The sequence below is a fragment of the Setaria italica genome, chromosome V (assembly GCF_000263155.2).
Source record: "Setaria italica strain Yugu1 chromosome V, Setaria_italica_v2.0, whole genome shotgun sequence".
NCBI lineage: Eukaryota > Viridiplantae > Streptophyta > Magnoliopsida > Poales > Poaceae > Setaria > Setaria italica.
In genome coordinates, this window is record NC_028454.1 from 28,352,811 (window position 1) to 28,373,266 (window position 20,456).

Consider the following 20,456-nt stretch of genomic DNA (forward strand, 5'->3'; position numbering starts at 1 on the left):
TTCAATGGATACTTTGGATTGCGATGCTTAAAAGTTAGAGACATGAAACAGAAGCTCCAGCTCCTAACTAATAGAAGTTCTGATACTCCCTCCATCCCAAATTGGTATGAATATCTAGATGCATAGCAAAAGTTATGTATATAGAAAAGTCAAACCTCCATCTCAAATTAGTATTCGTTTTAGCTTTCCTAGATACATAGCTTTTGACATGTATCTAGACATAATATATATCTAGGTACGTGTCAAATGCTATGTACCTAGAAAAGCTAAAACGAATATTAATTTGGGACGGAGGGAGTACGTTGTAGTGGCAAGGTACACTTCGTCTCACACCAGCAAAATTATACCCAAGATGGGTAATATTAAAATTAAATATAAGAAAAACGTAAGGGACGCGTCTTTCTACTGTCTGCTAGGATGGGAAAAAAAATATAAGCAATTGATGCTTCTTTAACATAGGAGAGTTCCAACATTTGCAAGCTAGTTGTAATTTTATTTTCTGAGCAAAAACAGTAGGGGAATCTTCTACCGTGGAAAGTAGATAAATATACATATATAAAAAGAAAAGAGCTAGACAAAGGCTGAGAGAGCCAAGGTCTCCCCAGAAGAGAGGAAATATAAAAGAAAAAGAAACACTCAGCAATAACAGTTAAACAAGTTATATTATCACACCAGTTATATAGGCCAACTGTTTACCTAGATAGCAGAGATAACATTAAGAATAAATCTACCTGAAAAGAATTAAAAATGGTCTGCTTCAAAAACATGGTTCCAATGATGGTACAAAACTATCCTTTTTGAATTCCCTTTGTGTAATAGTTGGATTAACAAGTTTCAAACTTCTAGTTTTTCTGACCCAGGGTAATTTTTTCACAGCCCTGGCTGAACTTGGTTTGAACTCAGTTACCAAAATAGCCTTGTTATGCTCTACGGGCAACAAAACTTTTATATTGCAAGACATTGGATTCAACGGGGTAATAAAAATATGAAACATGCATAAATATGAAATAAGTATATCATCCAAGATTGGATTCAGCAAGACAATAATCATGTGAAACAAATACGAATACAGGTCATCCAAATACCACCTCCATCTATCCTATTTCTTTGCCTGTGATGTGCCAAAAAAAAAATTACAATGCCTGGTAGTCCAAAGACACGAAGCATTCAACAAGACAATAGTAATGCTAAAACAAATACGAATATTAAAAACTATAGTGCAACCAAATATTTATATTGCAATACATGAAGTTACGGATGACAAAATATTTATACAAGTACCAACAGGTTCTGGCTCCCTTATTGTTTTCCGGGACAGCCCAGGACGTTAATTTGGCATCATGTAAAGAAAGGACTTACAATTTTTAATGCTAACTACTTAACTCTATCCTCGCTGGGCAGTGTGATCAGTCAGTTGATGGATAGGAGAAAAGCTGCTGTCCAGAAATGATTTTAGAACAAACCCCACTAAACCTGATGTGTATCGCTTATTATCCTGCCACCAGTAATTAAGAATAATGAAGAAGCACATTCAAACATAGAAGCTAGATAACTATGCTGTCCTGTAACATGTTCTCTTGATCTTCAGATATTACTTCTTCAAGTTTCTGCTTGCACCGGAGCCTAAACCCTGGACATAGAAGCACTTTACTCAGAAAGGCACCTTACCCTGAACTCTGTATAGTAAGCAACTGTGAGCTAATGGCTTTTGGTTAACCCAGTGCCATCTACCTCTGTCCTAGAAGCAAGACCATCGCTGACTAAATTATATTTCTAGTTCACTTCAATTGTGGCTAACTATATGGGAAAAGTGAGCGACTGAACTCAGATATGAATTCAAGCAAGAAAAGCATATATGAAACAATGAGATAGATTGTAAAGTTTGTGAAGAAACAAAATCATATTCTGCTACAATGAAGAGCTACCAAGCAAAAAAATGGACTGACAAAGCAAAACAATTTTAGTAGCCATACCTCACGATGCATCCCATTCCACAGACCAAAATTGTTTCCATGAACCTCAATGCATTCAATGTTGTTAAGATCAAGTCCCTCCATGATCAATGTGGTGTAATCATCAACTCACTCCAAGGTCTTAGACAGTTTGTTCACATAAACAGTCAGTATGAGGACCTGGTGGTGTAGTTCAGAATTCTGACACCAATTTAGTAATGAATAGTTTCATCTACCTTATCATGGAGCCAGTGCCACCACCAGCAGAAACCAGAGCATTACCTTGACAAAGAAAGCATATGGTTTAGATCATTATGACAATAACTCAACCAATTTGACAAAGCTAAAATTACAAGAAAGGAGAATAATTTACTTACTATTTCACAACATCGATACTTCCTAATAAAGTTATAAGTTGTGCCAGGTAGCAAGAAGCCACAAGTAACTGAATCGAAACTTTTGTTTTCCCAGCAGACCTGTCACAAGAATGAAATAACATATTAGGAGGCACTTATTACTATCAGGTTTACTAAATGACGTTTCATTATGTGTTTGAACAAAGAGGAAGTGATGGAGGTAGGGAAGCTTCTTCAATGATCTCTAGCTAAAGTCTATGAGAGCACACCTGAACTAAACTAAAGATAGGGCACCAACTAAAAGCGCTACTTCAGTAAAAAGTAAGGGCAGTCAAGAGTCAATTGTCCTCTACACAAAAGCAATTCACTGGAAATTCAATATTTGTGCTCCATGCCATACCTTCCAATCATGTTATTGATAAAAGAATTGCTACTGCCATTGGAAAACCACAGATATTTTTTTTCCTTCTAAATATAGCCCTTGGCCAAGTCTGTAATCTGTACTACCAATATCTAGCTGTTTGGAATATAACAACCTAACCTTTTTAGTACATATTAACTTTATATGTAAGTAAAGTAGTGGAGTATTATGAATGCTGACCTTCTCATCTGCTATCATCCAACTGTTACTTTGGCAAGTTTCATAGAAGGAAAATAGATATCCCCAAAGCATTGTCAAGTTAAAAAAAATGGCAAACATGTGCAGATAAGCATATAGCAAACAGGGATCAAGTACACCTTAGGCAGAGAAGGATCGATTGGCATGCTACAACCAAAGCAAAGATGATCATTTTGAGTATTCAGTATCATAGCCACTGGGATATCCACTTCGACTCTTCCAAAAGCTTGACAGACTAAGGTACCTCCATTTGCCAAAATAGCAGCACGTACAGTCTACATAGTGCAATAGCTCAGTACATTGAATGCATATTGTATAACTTATCAAGATCCAAGAATTAGGAGTAAATGATCTCAGGTTGACTTACAGAGTTCCCCACAGCCTTTGCAGACCGCTTGTAAGTAGCATTTTGAACTTTTACAATTTTCATGTTCAGGTTTAAGTACTCAATGTAAACTCCAGTTTTTGGGCCACCTTTAATGGAAAGCTGAGGAAGATAAAACTCAGGACCCATAATTCTCTCCACAAAAGTATAACTAAAATGATAATGATCTAGCAACAGCATGCTAGGCTGCTAGCAGGGGTGTATATATAGCTGGCATAAATTTTTAGGAGACAACAAGATATTAATGATTACTACAAAAGTAGCGCCTCAAGTGAGGTAAATATACTCAGGATGTATTTGCAATCGTTTGTACACCTCCACCTTTACGACCAGACCCAAACTTGTCCAGAGTGTTGCCTAATACTGACCTGAAGATTGGACGTAGTTAGGGTCATAAGCCAATAAGCAACTGAAGCTAACATATATCTATTGTCAACTTACATATAGAGATGTTATGCCAGTTTTTGGAGCTTTAATTGAAAATTTGGGTCCATCCATTGAACAAGCTCCATATATTTCATTGTCTAGTTTGGACTAATAACCTCCAGAATCTCGTCACCAAGGTCCAACTCAATGCCCATATATTTCAACTGCAGAATCGAATGAATTAGCAAACTCAAAGAAATACAATGGTAGCTACTCAAATGTACGAAGACTGAAACAGGCATTTAACGGTCACATTATTAACATTTGAAAAAAGGAAAACAGATCATAGACACAAATAACTGTAATTAAAACAATTAATAGAATTGGTGAACTCGTTCACCTGTGACCCTCCCCTCCGCAAGCCATTTTTCTTGGCAAACGTAACTGGGGAAGGGCATTTGAACAAACAAGAGCATCCATGGTAGTCAGGCCTAACAACATGTTGTGGTATTTTCAAAAAAAAGGAGAAGAAAAACCTAGTTAATTGGTTTGTGCACAAGAACACAAATAGCTGTGCTAAATTCCTGCTTATCAGGATCAATTTCCTCCAAAATGTTCTCGAAGCACAAAAATTGCTTCTAATTAGAATCCAATTTTTCCTAATGTCAACTGAGAAAAGAACCTATACGGGACAAGGACCTGCAGCTCGACAACACGACATTAGAAGGCGGCGGCAAGAAGACGCCGCTGCCCCTTGACTCCCCCGCATCACGCCTGCGTGAAGCCCTCCACCGTGACTGCCACCACATCTCCTCCTCCGAGCCAAGTCTGGATCAGCCCTCCAATGTGCCGCCTCCCCAAATCCCCAAATCTCTCCATCGATCGTCACTACTCTGTATCTGGGGAAGGGGAGAGTGAAAAACGGGATCGCAACTGGACTCCTAGAGTCCTTGTCCACTCACAGGGCAGGGAGGCACGGGCGGACGTAGGAGGCGCGGCCAGGGGAGGGAGGAGGCGAGGCGCGGTCAGGGGTGTGGTGGGATGACGACAGCTTCCGTACCTGGGAGGGGGACGCGGCCACGGTCCTCCTCTGCCTCCATGGCCAGATCTGGGGCGGCAGCGGCAGGCTTGGCACAGGGGAGGAAAGAGGGGCGGCGGTGGCGGGCTTGTCGCAGGGGAGAGCGGCACGCAACGGCAGGCGCAGGGGGAAGGGGGAAGATGGGGTGGCGAGGCGACGGAGACAGCGGGCATCGGGTGGGATTGGGGGTGGGGCTGAAGAATGGACGGAGAAAGAGGGTGCGGGGCTTCGGAAGGAGATCGGACGGTGGTAATCCAATTTACCGCGGGACGAAACCGAGCGGAGGACCCGACGTACGAAAAAAAAGTCTTCCTTTCGCTTTTTTTAGGAGTAGAGATAATCCATGCCTGGGGAAAATCCTAATTATTTTTTTAAGGGGAAACAAACATGGATATTGTGCACCTCCAGGACTCGAACCTCCACCTAACCACCTTCAACGCATGGGAACACACCCCATGGAGTGGTTTCAAATTTTTTGGGGGTGAAGTACTCCTTTCTCAGTTGTTGGGGTGCTAAAGCCCAAGTAAACATCAGTTGATTACGCCAAATGCCTAAGGAAACAAGACCATACCTTATGAAATAGTTCTTCTGATCCCAAATATAAATCCATTAGGACATCAGGTCACCAATATGAGACTTCGGCTAACAATATCTATAAAAGTATATTACTTCAAATAGAAAGAGTTATATATTATGGAAGTATTTTTTCATGATGAATCTAGTTACACCAATCTTATCTAATCTAACTAGTCTATTTTAACTAATCACTACAGCTGTCTCAAAACTGGCATTGATATGATCCAATCAGTTTATGCAGCAACAATTATCAGCCATTGCAACAAGCAATATCTCACACACATGTATATAATACATTGAAATGTAGAGGTCGTGGATACCAAGGCTTACACTATTTGATAGGGAACACTGACCATTCAGGTAAGATCTGACAAAAAAAATCATAACTAAGTGTTTGAATTTAGAACATGCGCATGTTACCCATAATATCAGTTCGACCTGAAAATTTCAATAAAAAATTAAGAAAAGCATCAGAAAGGATAATTATGACAGATAAAAGACAAAGGAATGATGCGGTGGAAATTATCATAAAGAATCAGCAGTGATTTAGAAGTAAAAAAAAAAGATATTGGTTAGCATTCATGTTCCACTTCTTACCTTTGCTTCCATCTGACATTGTCAAAAGTTCATTTTATTTACAGTGCAAGTTTCCCATCTCAACAATTTCATACAATGGAAATTTCTATCTGTTCAATCCTCAAGTTAAGATTCTTCATACTTAACTGGCAGAATTTAAAATAGGATTTCCTGAATCTGCACGACTTGCTTCCACAGGTTTCAAGCTAACTAATAAATCATCTGTAGTATCATCAGGCACAAGTCCGCTGTTGAGCATTTCATCGTGCAATTGGAATGCCTCTTGCAGCTTACCATTACGGATACATGCATTTATCAGCATGTTATAAATAAAAATATTTGGACGTACATCTAATCTTCTCATCTCATCCAATAACTTCTTAGCACCATCAATGTCTCCATTTCGGCAGAGGCCGTGTGTCAATGCTGTGAAAGTTTTATCATCAGGAAAATTGCCCATGGCCAACATCTCTGAGTACAGGTCCAAAGCAAAGGCTATATTGCCAGCTTTTGAGAACCCATCAATTAAGGTTGTATAGGTTGCTGTATCAGCGACAATTTCTTCTTTGATCATGCTATAATAGAACTTGGAAGCTTCTTCCATCATTTTCAAATCCTTGTACCCCGTAATAAAACAATTGTAGACAGTAACATCTGGTTTTAAACCATCTTTCAACAGAAGAACAAAAAACTGGAGTGCATGTGACATATTACCCTGTTTGCAAAACCCATTTATGAAAGCATTGTATGCAGCAATGTCAGGTCGAATGCCTTTGTGCCTCATGTCATTGAGCAGCTTCACTGCCAGATCACAGCAGCCGGTCCTACAATAACCATCAATAAAACTGGTATATGTTATTATGTTGGGAGTTATACCTTTCTCACACATCTGCTGATACATAGCAAATGCTGAGCCCATCATACCAGCTTTCACGAATCCATTGATGATACTATTGTATGTCATTGTGCTTGGTACAAAACCTTCACTTATAAATCTCTTCAACATTTCATCAACTTCACAAACACGATCAGCCATGCAAAGTCCATTTATGAGAATGTTATATGTAAAGTCATTGCAAGAAACTCCATTCTGATGCATTTCATCGAGGAGGGAATAGGCCTTGTCAAAAGCATTCTTCTTGATGTAACCCTTCATCAGAGTTGTGTAAGTGACCTCATTAGGTGTGAATCCTTTCCCAGGCATCTCAGAGTATAACTTGAGTGCTTCATCCATGCACCCCTTCTCACAGTAACCCAGCAGCAAGCTGTGATATGTCACAATAGATGGTTTTACTCCAGCTTCCTTCATCTTATCCCATAAGTTGAGTGCCTCGCGGAGTTTGTGACGCTGGCAAAGCCAATGAATTAGACAATTGTATGTGAAGACATCCGGCACCCCAGTATCAGCCACAACCTCAAGCAAGCCAATGGCATCCTCCCACCGCTTGTCTCTTAATAGACCTTTTATCACCAAATTGAACCCATGCGTGCTTGACAGCAATCCCTGCTCTATCATCTGATGGCATAGCTCATATGCCTTATCTGTCATCCCCTCTGCATCACAACCTTTGATCAGAACCCCATATGTCACATTGGTCAGTGCCACACCATCCCTGACAGCCTCGTCAAATAAATCCAGCGCTTTCCCAACTTCACCAAGCAAGCAATACCCATGCATCAATGTCGTCGCGAGAACCACATCCATCTTCTTTCCAGCAACCAGCAGCATCTGATCCTTCACCTGCAGCGCCTCCTCCATCCTTCCTGCCTTCACGAGCACATCCACCACAGAACTGTACGTCAAGTCCCATGGCCTGAAGCCGGCCTCCCTCATCTCCCCCAGCACCTGGACCGCTCTGTCTGCATCGCGCAGCTTGCACGAGGCCGCGATTGTGAGGGAATACACGCGCTCGTCGGGCTTGACCCCGGCCCTGGCCATTTCATCGAACAGTCTGACGGCGTCCCCGTGCATCCCTCCCTTGAAGCAGGCCCGCATGACGGCATCGTACATCATCACGTCCGCGTGGTACCCCTTGCCTCGCATCTCGTCGAACAGCGCGAGCGCGTCCGCGGCCGACGCGCCCCGCGCCGTGACGACGAGCAAATCGGTACGGGACTTGGCGTCCGGGACGACGCCCCGGGCGACCATGCGGGCGTACGCGGCCGCGGCTGCCGAGAAGTCACGGGCAGCGCGGGAGAGGCAGGCGAGGAGGCTGCTGAGGAGCGCGGTCGCGGCCGGCGAGCCGGCGTCGGCGGCGGAGAGGACGGCGTCGACGAGCGCCTCCGGCGGGAGGCGCTTCGCCAGCGCGGCGGACCGGAGCAGTGGGAAGGCGCGCGGGTGGGTGGGCGAGGAGGCGAGGAGCGCGCGGAGGGAGGAGGCGAGGTCGTCGGCGACGCCCGGGCCGCGGGCGGCGGGGGTTCTGACGAAGTGGGCGGATAGGGGCTCAGCGGCGCGCTGCAGCGGCGGGGCGGGAGAGGATAGTGCCGCGGAGGAGGTGGTGGCGGAGGCGGAGGCGGCGGTGGTGCATAGGCCGAGCCGTGGGAGCCGCGAGGAGGCGGCGGCGGCGCGGAGCCGTGGCGGGCGCATGGTGGTGCGGCGGAAGGGGTTCAGGGTTGTGATGGAAATTGGAATAGCGGTTGGAGACTTCAGACTTGGAGACGCAGACTTTCTGGAGCCAAAGGCATAGGACATATAGTAGGTGCATCTCGCTTGAATCTGGTTTTCAAAAATTTCACCTGCAGGCATCTGCTGCATCGTCATTCGAAGTCCCAACTTGGAATAGTTCTGTCTATTACGAGACGCTATTGCTACTATGTTACATTGCTACATTAAGCTGCAGTGTTGCTTAGGGGACGTTTGGTTTCCTTTACTTTTTTAAGTAAGTGTCATATCAATATTTAGATATTAATTAGGAGTATTAAACGTAGGCTATTTACAAAATCTATTACATAAGTGGAGACTAAACAGCGAGACGAACCTATTAAGCCTAATTAATCCATCATTAGCAAATGTTTATTGTAGCAACACATTGTCAAATCATGGACTAATTAGGCTTAATAGATTCGTCTCGCCGTTTAGCCTCCACTTATATAATGGATTTTGTAAATAGTCTACATTTAATACTCCTAATTAGTATCTAAACATTCGATGTGACGGGTGGCAAACGAACCAAACCAGGCCTTAGTGGTTCATTCTGCAGCGGTGGTGAATACTGCTGGTGCATACGGTGAAAGTCTGGACTTGCAAAAAACTTCGAAAAAGAAAAGCAAAACGATTTGCTCGATTACATTGGTTACAGCCTTACAGGATTCAGTGGAAGTTCCAACAATCATTACAATAACCTCATCTAAGGTACACATCAATGGAAAATGGATCAAATGTCACAATCCAACCTTCATTCAAATATTTGACATGACAATGTGCGCATGGAAGGAAAGGCAATGCAGAAACTTCTTCTCTGGCAGGTTAGATACGCCAGAGTTGCCGTGATACATGTTGCGCCTTTGCGGGTGGCAGCCCCCTATTCAAAGTGTTCCCACCAGTTGACGGAACCAAACATCCCAAAACCTAACAAGAGTCATTGCAGTGTGAGAATCATTCAAATGAGCATGGTCGATCCAAAGCAATCAGGTTCAGAAAGTGGAGAATTGGAGACCAACACATGTAAACACGCAGAGAAGTGGAGAAGAACATATCATACTTAGATACAAACCTTGATTAAGTTATGATGACAAAAATTTGACCACAACAGCTAGCGGCCAAAGTGTTTGTGTCAGGTTAATATCACCAGCTGGCTGGTGGGCTTCTCTATGCCTCAGCAAACAGATAGCGCAGTAAAGGACCCACGACTGCTACACTCAGACTATTGCCCAGCATAGCATACCTGCAAAATGTGGATTTCACAAGTTATCTAGCAGGTTGTATAATCATAAACCATTCAGATAGTGACCTATTACTTCTTACCAAACAGCTAAATTTATCATTCATGTTCTTATATCGATTGTAGTTCTAATGCTCTACAATTTCACTCAAGCAAATCGGAATTATATAGTGGAACCGAAACTCACTGTTGCCTAAGGCTTATGTGATCCGGGAAGCAGAAGCTTGAAGGAAATGAATGGAAATTGGCAACCTGAAAATTTATAAATAACACGTGTGAAATGATAGCCAATGGAAGGATGTAAATACATTACGTGTGAAAAAGCAGCTACCTCTCGAGGGGTGAAAAATCGTAGACCTAACTCCTTCAGGGAAGAAACTGCAAGCTTCTCTTCAGGAACACATTTGAAGTTCTAGTGTTCAAAGTAGGTTATCATTTAAGAAAAAAGAAACAGAATCCGTCAGAAATCAGATTAAAAGAGGCAAAATCAGAGGATGTATAAATGAGTGGAACCTAAACAAAAGGAGAAGAATGTTGAGAGTGAGTCTTACTTCAGATGTAGCCAACAAGGAGCCTGTCCCCTTCACATAGCGATAGTAGCTCTTAGTGAAACAGCAGCAACGCTTGGATTCAGGGTATACAATATCTTGCAGATAGTCAAGGGGTCACCTCAATACCACATCAATCATTACAAGTTAACTAAACAGCATTAAAGTAACATACATAAAGAACCCCATCTAAGGAACAATTAAAAAATAAAAAAGGTAACTTGATACAAGAATCAAGGATACCCATAGCATTCCCCCACCGCTCAATTAAGTTTAGTGGGACTATGTAATCTTGCAAAATTGTTTCATTACGAATGCCTCCATCATCCTCCTTGACTACATAAAATGCAGTGTTGTTAGAACTGTGAATCAGCCTCCCTCGAATAGAATCATGTCAATTTAAATACAAACGATAGACATTAACATACTGCCAAGGCTGGTGAGTGAACATTCCTACTCACCAAGAAAGTCTTTTACTGGTTTACATACTGGATCCAGCTCTTCTTCAGTTCGGAGGTCACTATCCTGTGATGTACTGTTCATTGTCTGGCTTACGCACATAGGTGTCCAGAGCAGCTTCTTGTTGAATGATGCATTTTGAAACCCCATAGGTTCTCGTTTCGCCTGTCAATACAAAATTGGCAGTAGTTACATAATTGCTCCACACAATCCAGTGGAGTTTTCATAAAATGCACCACAAAGACACAGTTTCTCGTTTCTGAAGGAAACACAGATGTTTGCTGTCACTAGTTATGCCTTTGTCAACATGCTTGGAAAGTATCACAACACATTCCCTGGACTTCCCTCAGGTAATAGAGAGTTTAAGAAGTTATGAGCAAATAAAAATGAATATAAGAGCTGTAAGAATGCCATAACAGTATGACAAAATCTTGGCATGCCAAGATACTCAAAAGTTCCTACCAAACAAAAGTAGCGAGGTCTAGAATATGGGACACCAAACTGCAATGGGCTTAGGATGAATTCTTGTAAGTTAAAATTGAGACTTGAAAGGACCTCCAGCAACTGATCATGTGTATCAGACACCTGGCGCAAACAAATAGACACTGTTGAGAAGCTGAAGTATTAAAACCAAAAACAAATCTTCAATTATAGTATGTACCAACCTCAAATCCAACTACATTTTCCACAAATAACATTTGTGGAGGGTGGCTCATGTTTTGCATCAGGTTAAGAATCTTGATGAACGAAAATGCACGAGCATCAGCTGAATGCTTCTGAAGCCCTATATGACAGTTGATCCATGAATCAAATTGAAACGGAGCATATAATGCTACAAGAAATCTTTTGGAGAAGGAAACCTTGCCGTGTGTATGGCTGACATGGGGGAGAAAGAAGCCATGCATGTGCCTTGTATTTGTCTAGGTCGCTAGCAGTGAGCGTTTGAATGTTCCCCTGTTGTTCAAGAATGATGCGTGTAGTTAGTTAATAAAACAATCAGAGCATAGTCCAGTTCATTCACAAGTCAAAATAAAACATAAACAGCAGTGCTTGATTAGAATGCTTATATCTTCTTGAAGAGGAGGACAGATGTACATGACCACAAATTTATCGATCTATGGGCAAACTTTAAAGAAAGGCGTCCTTGATTGAACTCAACTTGGCCATAGCCATAGATAACTTTTCTAATGATATGTATCCACATGAGCAAAATCATGATCGCACTTTCAAGCATACAAGCTAAAAAGCATACTCGCATTATCTGCACATCAGGCGGCATAACCAAGGTTCTGAATCTTCAAGTGATCAACTGATCATCACAATTGCAATTTTCTGCCTTGGGCCTAGGATAAATCTACGGCTCTAAGCCACCATTAATCGATACCGTTGCAGTAAGCACAGAATATTTCGCACTGGTTCAGGATTGCGAAACCGCATACGATTTTGGGGTCAAAGCGGAGCGCACCTGGCAGGGGCGGTGGCCGAAGTTGTGCTCGTAGACGTCGTTGGCGACATCGTTGATGTCGAAGGCCTCCACCACCTCCGCCCGCGCGCCCGACGCCATCAGCGAGTACCTCTGCGAGCAAAAGGAGTAAGGCGCCGAAACCCTAGCCGCCGATAGATTAGATAGGTGGCGGCGAACTGGGCAGATTAGATAGGGTGCTGGATACGACCATGCCGCCGATGCCGCTGTAGAACTCGAGCACCCTCCATGGTGCCGGCGCCTCCATCACCCCCGATGGTCGCGCAGCGGCACCGGCGGCGGGTTGCTGCAGCTTTGAGCTGAGGAACTGAGCGGTCACTGGTCAACTCTGTGAAACTTTAAGTGCGGGTATAAAACCCCACAGTCCATTGGAGATCGAATTTTACTTCTCCCACTGCAATTCAATTGCTTCATCAAAATTCCGTAAAATTCATGTATTCTACAGATTTTGGACAGATTTAGTTGTGCATAAATAAATATATAGCATTATCCTAAAAAAATATAAAAAATCCAATAGCGGATCTGGAGAGTAAAATTCGGTCACATCTATATGTGTGGGGATGTGTGGCACGTGTATAATTAAAACATGACAAATAATTTTATAAATAAAATAAGATAAACAGTTATTATAGGAATCCGAGTAAGCAATAATGTTAGGATGAAGCTTATCGAATTTTATCTCTCCCACTACAATTCAATCGTTTCATCAAAATTCCGTAAAATTCATGTATTCTACAGATTTTGGACAGATTTAGTCGTGCATAAATAAATATATAGCATTATCCTAAAAAGAAAGATAAAAAAAGATCCAATAGAGGATCTGGAGAGTAAAATTCGGTCACATCTATGTGTGTGAGAGGATGTGTGGAACGTGTATAATTAAAACATGACAAATAATTTTGTAAATAAAATAAGATAAACAGTTATTATAGGAACCCGAGTAAGCAATAATGTTCCCATGGGAGTATCGGCATATTAGGATAGAAATTAGGATAGAAATATGTGAAATTTTCAAACAACCAGAAGCTTGTCGCTGAGCAATAATGATTAAGCAGAACCTCGTTTGTAGCTCAGCTAGGAAATACAACACAAATATTTCCTCTCATATATAACTCACCCCTGACACTCCTAGAAACCTTTTTATAGAGATGTATGTACACTAAATTGTCTCATATATTTCCTAGACTTTTTGCCATAAGCCGTTCACAGTCCTGAAGTATAGGGTTATTCCAAAGAACATGAGAATAGAGATATCTATACATGTACAGCATAATAAATTATAATATGTGAAAATAAAATTGGCATACCTCATGACTCCAAGACATCTATGTAGACAATGTTCTTTGTGGCTTTTCCAATGGGATCCATATCCTTATTTTTTCTAGCAAGAATTTGTCTCACGAGAAACACCTCTAGGTAGAGCCACATACAGGTGCCCATATGAAAAAACAGGCTCGGGGAGGTAGATACCTACATTTGTTATTGTCTACCCTGCGCTTGAACTTGAAGGGAAGAGATAGATCTTCACAAGGTGACATTGCTATCCTGGGTATGAATACCCTTTTCCCTGCATGCTGGCCATTAACAATTTCAGCATTGATATAATTTTTCTGAAATCCTTTCACGATCGATCGGGTGCCATTATAGAGGCCATTGTGAGGATCAAGATTACGGAGTAGGATAACAGGGTAGTTCTTCTTTATCGTCAACTTGTGTGAAGGCAACCCATTTGGTGTGATTGAATTGAGAAAGTCCAGAGGCTAATTATTCCGTAGGTCATCCTCTACCGAGTCAAAGATGTAGTACACTTGTTTACTACCGAGGAACCTATCAATCATCAGTGCATTCACTGCATCCACATGCTCATTCCTAGTGGAAAGGATAGCACGCTCACGCATGTAGGTTCCAGATGTACAATTAACATGAAGGTTCAGGAATACGTGGTCAATAAGCGTATCAATACAGATGTCTTCTGAAGGGCTATCAATCAGAATGTCATCAGGCAACTGCACATAGTCATCACCAAATGTTTCCTCAGTGCCGTTACCGATCCTCAACAGATAATCTGCAAACCATGTGTCGGACTGTGCTCTCATGTTCTAGGTCAGTCGGATGCGACGAACACTTTGCCATATGTATGGCCTGAGCAAAGTAGCATCAGTAACCTGTGCTCTTGTACCACGGGCCACAACAAGAAGAACCTATCTAAAGTCACCTCCAAACAACATTACCTTACCACCAAATGGTTGGGTACACTCCATTACATTTTGCAGTGTCCTATCTAGTGCCTCAACTGCCTGTCTCTTAGTTATTGCTACCTCATCCCAAATTATCAGAGATACTCTCCTAAGCAATTCGGTTGTCCCACTCTACTTTGTAAAATTACACGTAGTGTTATCACCTAACTTGATTGGAATCTTGAACCGAGAGTGCGCAGTGCGTCCACCAGGCATAATGGATGTTGCTATACTAGATGTTGCTATAGCAACAGCGATAAGATCCATAGAGCGCACCTTTGCAAGCAATGCTTTATATAGATAGGTCTTACCGGTGCCGCCGAGACCGTCCACAAAGAAAATCTATCCCCTGCCCTTGATAACATGGTCAAGTATCTCCTCGAAACCTGCCCTTCGTTCTGCATTAAGTGTATCTATGATCTCCAGGTGTTCCTCTTCATAACCGAGATTCTGCTCCTCTGTAAGCTCCCTATAATGATCTTTAGAGCGTTGATCGTTTGCACAAAATAAGGAAACTTATCAACATTATTACCAATTATACAAATGACATGCAAAATTTAGAGGGGTAAAATTAAGTTTTTTCCATACAAAATTTAGATAAAAAACTAACCTAACTCATGTAGTTCTGGAAGAACATAGTGCTTGATGTCTTTTCCCATGGACGTCAGATGGTAAGAAATATCACGGAGCATCATCTGCTAAACCACAGTGTTGTTGTCATTAGCACACCGGAAATCCTCAGCCAGTGATTCATAATGTTTGTCCCAAAGATGGCGTATATTGGTGCACTCGCAGAAAACCATAATAGTGGCAAAAAGCCTATGGAGAGAAGAAGAAAACCTGACCATGGCACATTCAGTCAGACACTCATCTAATGACTTATTAGTATCTACAAATCTCATGGCTTCAGTAGCTGCTCTAAAAGTCTCATATGTAATACAACACCATGTTTTGAGGTTCTCATATGAGGCTGCACCCCTCACATGGTTCAGCAGCACCCAAAGGTAGTATCTATCACCTTCAGACGGATTTACATACACCAATCTACCGATCTAAAGCCTGCTTTTTGCAAATATGGGTTTCCAATATTTTCCAGACTTGTTCCATGTGAAGTACTCTGGAAACTCCTTGTACAGGTACTGGTGGGCCTTAGGATTAGTTGCATTCATCTTGAAGTACTCAGTTAGCATTGGCCTCTAGGATTTTTGACGCTGCACACAACATCTTTCAGGTTGTCTATTGACTTGTAGGTGTTAACGTCGGATTTTGACATGTCTTTTGAATCGGTGTCAAAGAAGGAGAAAGGCGGGCCGATGCGGCGGGCTAAAAGCTACAGTTAGGAATCGGCCGATTGAAGCTACAGTCTTTCGGCCGACTGGCAAAAGGGATCGGTGAAGGTTGGCCGATTGGAAGCTGGAGCGGCTTGACCAATATGGGCCTAAGGTGGGCTAGGAAAAAGATCAGCTGAAGAAGGAGATTGGCCCGTGGGAAGATAATAACCAACTCTGGTACGAGCTGTGTTTGTAAATATTTGTTATCATTTAAAATTAGAGATAGATCCTAGTCGGTTAGGAAATCAGTTGTAACAGGCTATAAATAGCCACCTCTAGAGGTTTATAAAAAGAACACATCAATCAATACAACCAATCTAGGCCCTGTTTGGAGTCGCTTTTCTGGAACTCGCTTATCTGGCAAGCAAGCTTATCTGATAAGCCGCTGCCTGGAGAATCTGCTGTCTGAATAAGCAGGGTGTTTGGCAATCCTGATTATTTTGTGTCGATTGTCTGTCCTGGTTGGTAAATTGACCTGAATGCCCCTAAGGCTGATAATAGCTCATTTTTATTGTGAATCTGAGTAGAAGACAATAATTCTAATGCTTTTGGAGTTTGTTAAATAGAAATTACATGGTCTTGTATTAGGCTATCGAGGTTTATTGTGCTAACCACAACAACCACTCTCTGCTGTATAATTCACTAGTCCTCTGCGATCTCAAGATCGAATTCCTCCAAACTGTCTACTAGCATTTTCCAGTAAACCACCATATGTTTATATTACCCAATGTCTCCCATCCTTAGACCATAAATGTTGGCAGGCTCTGTTGACATTGAGATGGAACCAGAAACTTACTTCAAGGGGACTGCAACGGAAGGACACCCCTTCGGCGGGGCGGCGGGGGCGTCCGGCGGCGGGGCGGCGGCCAGGCGGCGGGGGTGTCCGGCGGCCAGGCGGCGGGGGCGTTCGGCGGCGGGGCGGCGGCCAGGCGGCGGGGGCGGCGCCCAGGCGGCCCGCGGCGGGGGCGTCCGGCGCCGGGGGCGGCGGGGGCGGCGCCCAGGCGGCCCGCGGCGAGGCGGCCCGCGGCGGGAGCCTGGCAGGGGCGGCCGCCGGAGGTAGGGAAGCGGGCCGGCCGACCCCAGGGGCGGCGCCGGGATCTGCAGGGGGGCGGCGCCGGGATCTGGAGCGCCGGCGGCGGGATCTGGAGCGCCAGCCATCGCCTGGAGGCCTTTGCCCGAGGGTATTCGGGGGAAAATTGCTCCGCTTGCCCCAGAAGCGTGGTCTGACCCGCGTATGAGATAAGCGGGGTGCTAGTTGTATTTCGGATTTTCCACTAAGCGGCTTACCTGATAAGCGGGGAATAAGCAAGGCGTTTGGGTGGGTTTATCGCTTATTTCCACCAATAAGCGGGAAATAAGCGACTCCAAACAGGGCCCTACTTTTTCCTCATACTTTACTTTCAAGTCGACGACTTCGCCAAAATACTTTTTTCTTCACGAGTTCGTACGGGTTGGCAGGACTGCATCGACACGATCTCTGGCCGATTCTGTAAGTTCCGCTTATCGAGTAACATCTAGGCTTTAACTTCAGGCGCATCGTTATCGTTTCGTTTAGATTTATTCACCAGTTATCGATATCAACTAAAATCGTAGGTCTTACCTGTTATTTTAGTTGTTATCATCAGTTATCCAGCTTGAGGTACGAATTGTCGGCTTTTATCACTTTTATTCTTCGTTATCATATAGCCGATTAGATCTGTCTCAAGTGTTACTTCTCTAGCGTTGTTTAGTTTGCTCTAGTAGCTTTTCTTTACAATCGCTACGTGGTATCGCCTGTTTTATAGCTGGTCACATCTACAGTAAATTGACCGATTCGCCGATACGCTTTTAAAGATAGATCAGAACTTTAGCCGATCGGAGCCCTTGGAATTTAATACTTTTGTTTCCTTGTCAATCAACAGGTTAGATTGACTAGCACGCCGTGCGAACTGCACCAGGGCGATAATCCGAACAGGAGTTAAGCAGATTGTCCTGGGTCGTGTGTCTGAAACTGAGGATCAATCGGCCGATTTTTAGCGCCAGCAGTAGGCAACCATGTGCAAACTAGGAAGGTGTACTTGCATCTACAGGGCAGGTGGCCACATTGAATACAACTTAAAACCAAACAACCTGTAGACTGCTTCTACAGCTATAATCATTCTTGGATCATGGTACTGCTTGATCTCATTAATTACCATGTGCTCATTTCCTTTTGCATTAGCGGTAAATGATGCCCAATCATGACCTTTATATATGTATTTGTAGAGATAATTAACTGACTTGATGCTGCTACAAATCTCAACATTGATATGGCAGTTATACCTCATAAGGAGCACTGGATTATAAGGCACCACCCACCTATTATCCAATTCCTCCCGTCTAACCTTCACTTTCTGCCCATCGTCCATTCTTCTATATATTGGATAGGTGTCCTTGCCTTGTTGCGTCGTTTCTTTCAATTGCCGAGGATAGCGGAAATGACACTGACCGTCGACCATGCATGGACATTCTTTGTTAAGAGTACCACAAGGACCGTGCATCATATGCTTGACAACAAGCTGGTGCAACTAAGGATATTTATTGGGGTCGGGAATTTCTGCTGGTATGTACCTATCATAATCATCAGGCCTCTTTAACTTGCTTCCAACCTCCATAACCAACAGAAAGTGCTCGTCTAACAAACCCCTCTTCTGGAACTCTGTTACATGTGCCCATGCTGCCACAGTGCCAAGATGCCCCTTCTTGATCAAGAAATCAGGGAGATCTAATAGTTTAGCATGGTACACTTTGGCAACAATATCGGGACGGTCCTGTGGCATCTGCCCAGGCAACAACTCTGCCATTATTTCATCCCAATAAGAATTGCATGTCATCGTCATGAAATAATTAGGCTTCCCGTACCATGCGACCAAAGTCATTGCATCCATGAACCTTGACTGAACATCACGATCACTTCCAGGAAAATCTTTGCTCAGAACAATCCTAAGCCCTACTTTGGAAGCTTTAGCCTCTCCAGTGGTGAGAGTATCAAGCAGTCCCTGATCATCACATAGTACATAATATATTTGTTAATTTGACAATCTTTATGTACACTCATATAGATCCGCACGAATGGAAAGAAAACAAATCTCACATGATACAGATCCGCACGAATCAACGCCTAGTGTTCCGGCTTCGAATACCAATCTAGACGCATTGACTCAACCTTAACGTACCAACCAACCAACAATTGTTGGAAAAGATGCCCAGCATGAAAGAACATGTTGAACTGTCCTTCATGGATCTGCAGCTTGTAACACTTGTATTCCCTCGCACTGACATAAAGACGTGATCCTCCAGTGTCTAAAACAAATATATATATGTGAACATATTTATTAGGTAAAACAATCCATCTTCAATCTTTTCCAGCATTTTATAATAGATGCAGATGATCTAAAACTCGTACCTAGACCCTCAACCTAGGCCCTCAACATCGTCGTACAAGTTTTCCTCATTATCACTATCATGACCACCTCCTATAAAATTATGGAAAATCGAATCGTCATCTTACTTTTCAATCTTAGATTTACGAACTATATAATATGGCACGTCAGCATACACACCTTCCTCATTGATGTAGTCACCATATGCCGTGTCATCTTCTTCATCAATATGCGGATCTATGAGGCAATAGTAAATAAATACTCTATAAATACAGCGAAGTGAAATGTGTATGAAAGCACATGAAAAATAGTACATACCACGAGCGGCTCTTTTTGTATGTCCTTGCACAACACAGTCGTCATTCTTTGTACGGTCACCCACATCGACTTCAGTTCCATCTATGTTATAGCATAAATCATCAGATTTCATACAGTGAGTGCAATGAAAATATGGACGAAGTACGAAACAAAGGTGGAATACGCATACCTTTCCTCTTACGCTTAGTATACTTCCGCTTTGGCTTTGATGGTGGTGGAACTCGAAACTCTATCGTCTTGTCCTCCCAGACAGTCTCACCACCAGGGAAAAACAAAGGATATGCCAATGGGTCGTAACAGCCATGGTACGCCCTAATATAGTGTGGATCATATGATTTTCCATATATCACAATGCTTCGGGAGAACCTGTGCCGAGAGTCATTGGCATCAACCCAGATAGCCGCAATCTGCCATTTTGGGTGCGTTAATCTCCTCTCATCAACAGAAATCTTGGTATTCAGCTCAATCGTGTACTCTTGAATATTTGTAAGAGTACCTAGGCTCGTGAACACTTGGACGTACAGATTGTCCCATAAAATACCATGGATCAAGCGGATCAGGTTCTCATCAAGATTAAGGGATCTCTTAACATGATGAGCAATACTATCATTCGTGTCATAAATGAGAGCTGCATATGGCGTGGCCCTTTCCCACCCGGCACAAGTGGATTGAGCTTATGGTAAATCTGGCCATGTGCCTTAAAGGTATACACACCAGTACCTCTTGCAGACGCGAGATGGCGATCAATGGAAACCCCGAAGCTGGTGAAAGAGGAATGTCAGTTGAAGTATCGTATGTGCTTTCTGAAATACCTTGCATCCTTGTCCGTTTGACTCATAAATAACCGGCGAAGCTCAGACGGAACTTCTAGGATATATATGTGGACCTTC

General features: G+C 42.9%; 2 protein-coding genes across 12 annotated transcripts; both read right to left on the bottom strand.

The window, feature by feature from the left end:
- Nucleotides 1-1,189: 1,189 nt before the first annotated feature.
- Nucleotides 1,190-8,557, bottom strand: LOC101757196 (pentatricopeptide repeat-containing protein At3g54980, mitochondrial). Of its 11 annotated transcripts, none has more exons than XM_022826799.1 (9): nt 5,930-8,557; nt 5,663-5,770; nt 3,754-3,902; nt 3,565-3,680; nt 3,295-3,414; nt 2,330-3,202; nt 2,189-2,234; nt 1,974-2,093; nt 1,190-1,630 (listed from the first exon to the last, which is right to left on the bottom strand). In XM_022826799.1, the coding sequence occupies exon 1, from the start codon at nt 8,493-8,495 to the stop codon at nt 6,051-6,053; it is 2,445 nt and encodes an 814-aa protein (XP_022682534.1). In that variant the 5' UTR covers nt 8,496-8,557; the 3' UTR covers nt 1,190-1,630; nt 1,974-2,093; nt 2,189-2,234; nt 2,330-3,202; nt 3,295-3,414; nt 3,565-3,680; nt 3,754-3,902; nt 5,663-5,770; nt 5,930-6,050. The 11 variants fall into 11 exon arrangements, 8 of the variants coding, with proteins under 8 accessions (XP_022682534.1, XP_012701941.1, XP_022682536.1 ...); XM_012846487.2 differs by having other exon boundaries at nt 2,330-2,428; nt 2,910-3,202; nt 3,295-3,680; XM_022826801.1 differs by having other exon boundaries at nt 1,190-1,495; nt 1,596-1,630; nt 3,295-3,680.
- A 603-nt stretch (nt 8,558-9,160) lies between these two features.
- LOC101758674 (tRNA (cytosine(38)-C(5))-methyltransferase) lies at nt 9,161-12,629 on the bottom strand. The gene is made up of 12 exons (XM_012845803.2): nt 12,470-12,629; nt 12,262-12,372; nt 11,657-11,750; nt 11,462-11,580; nt 11,259-11,381; nt 10,799-10,961; nt 10,581-10,673; nt 10,341-10,435; nt 10,121-10,201; nt 9,977-10,041; nt 9,622-9,792; nt 9,161-9,476 (listed from the first exon to the last, which is right to left on the bottom strand). The coding sequence occupies exons 1-11, from the start codon at nt 12,524-12,526 to the stop codon at nt 9,717-9,719; spliced, it is 1,077 nt and encodes a 358-aa protein (XP_012701257.1). The 5' UTR covers nt 12,527-12,629; the 3' UTR covers nt 9,161-9,476; nt 9,622-9,716.
- Nucleotides 12,630-20,456: the final 7,827 nt, after the last annotated feature.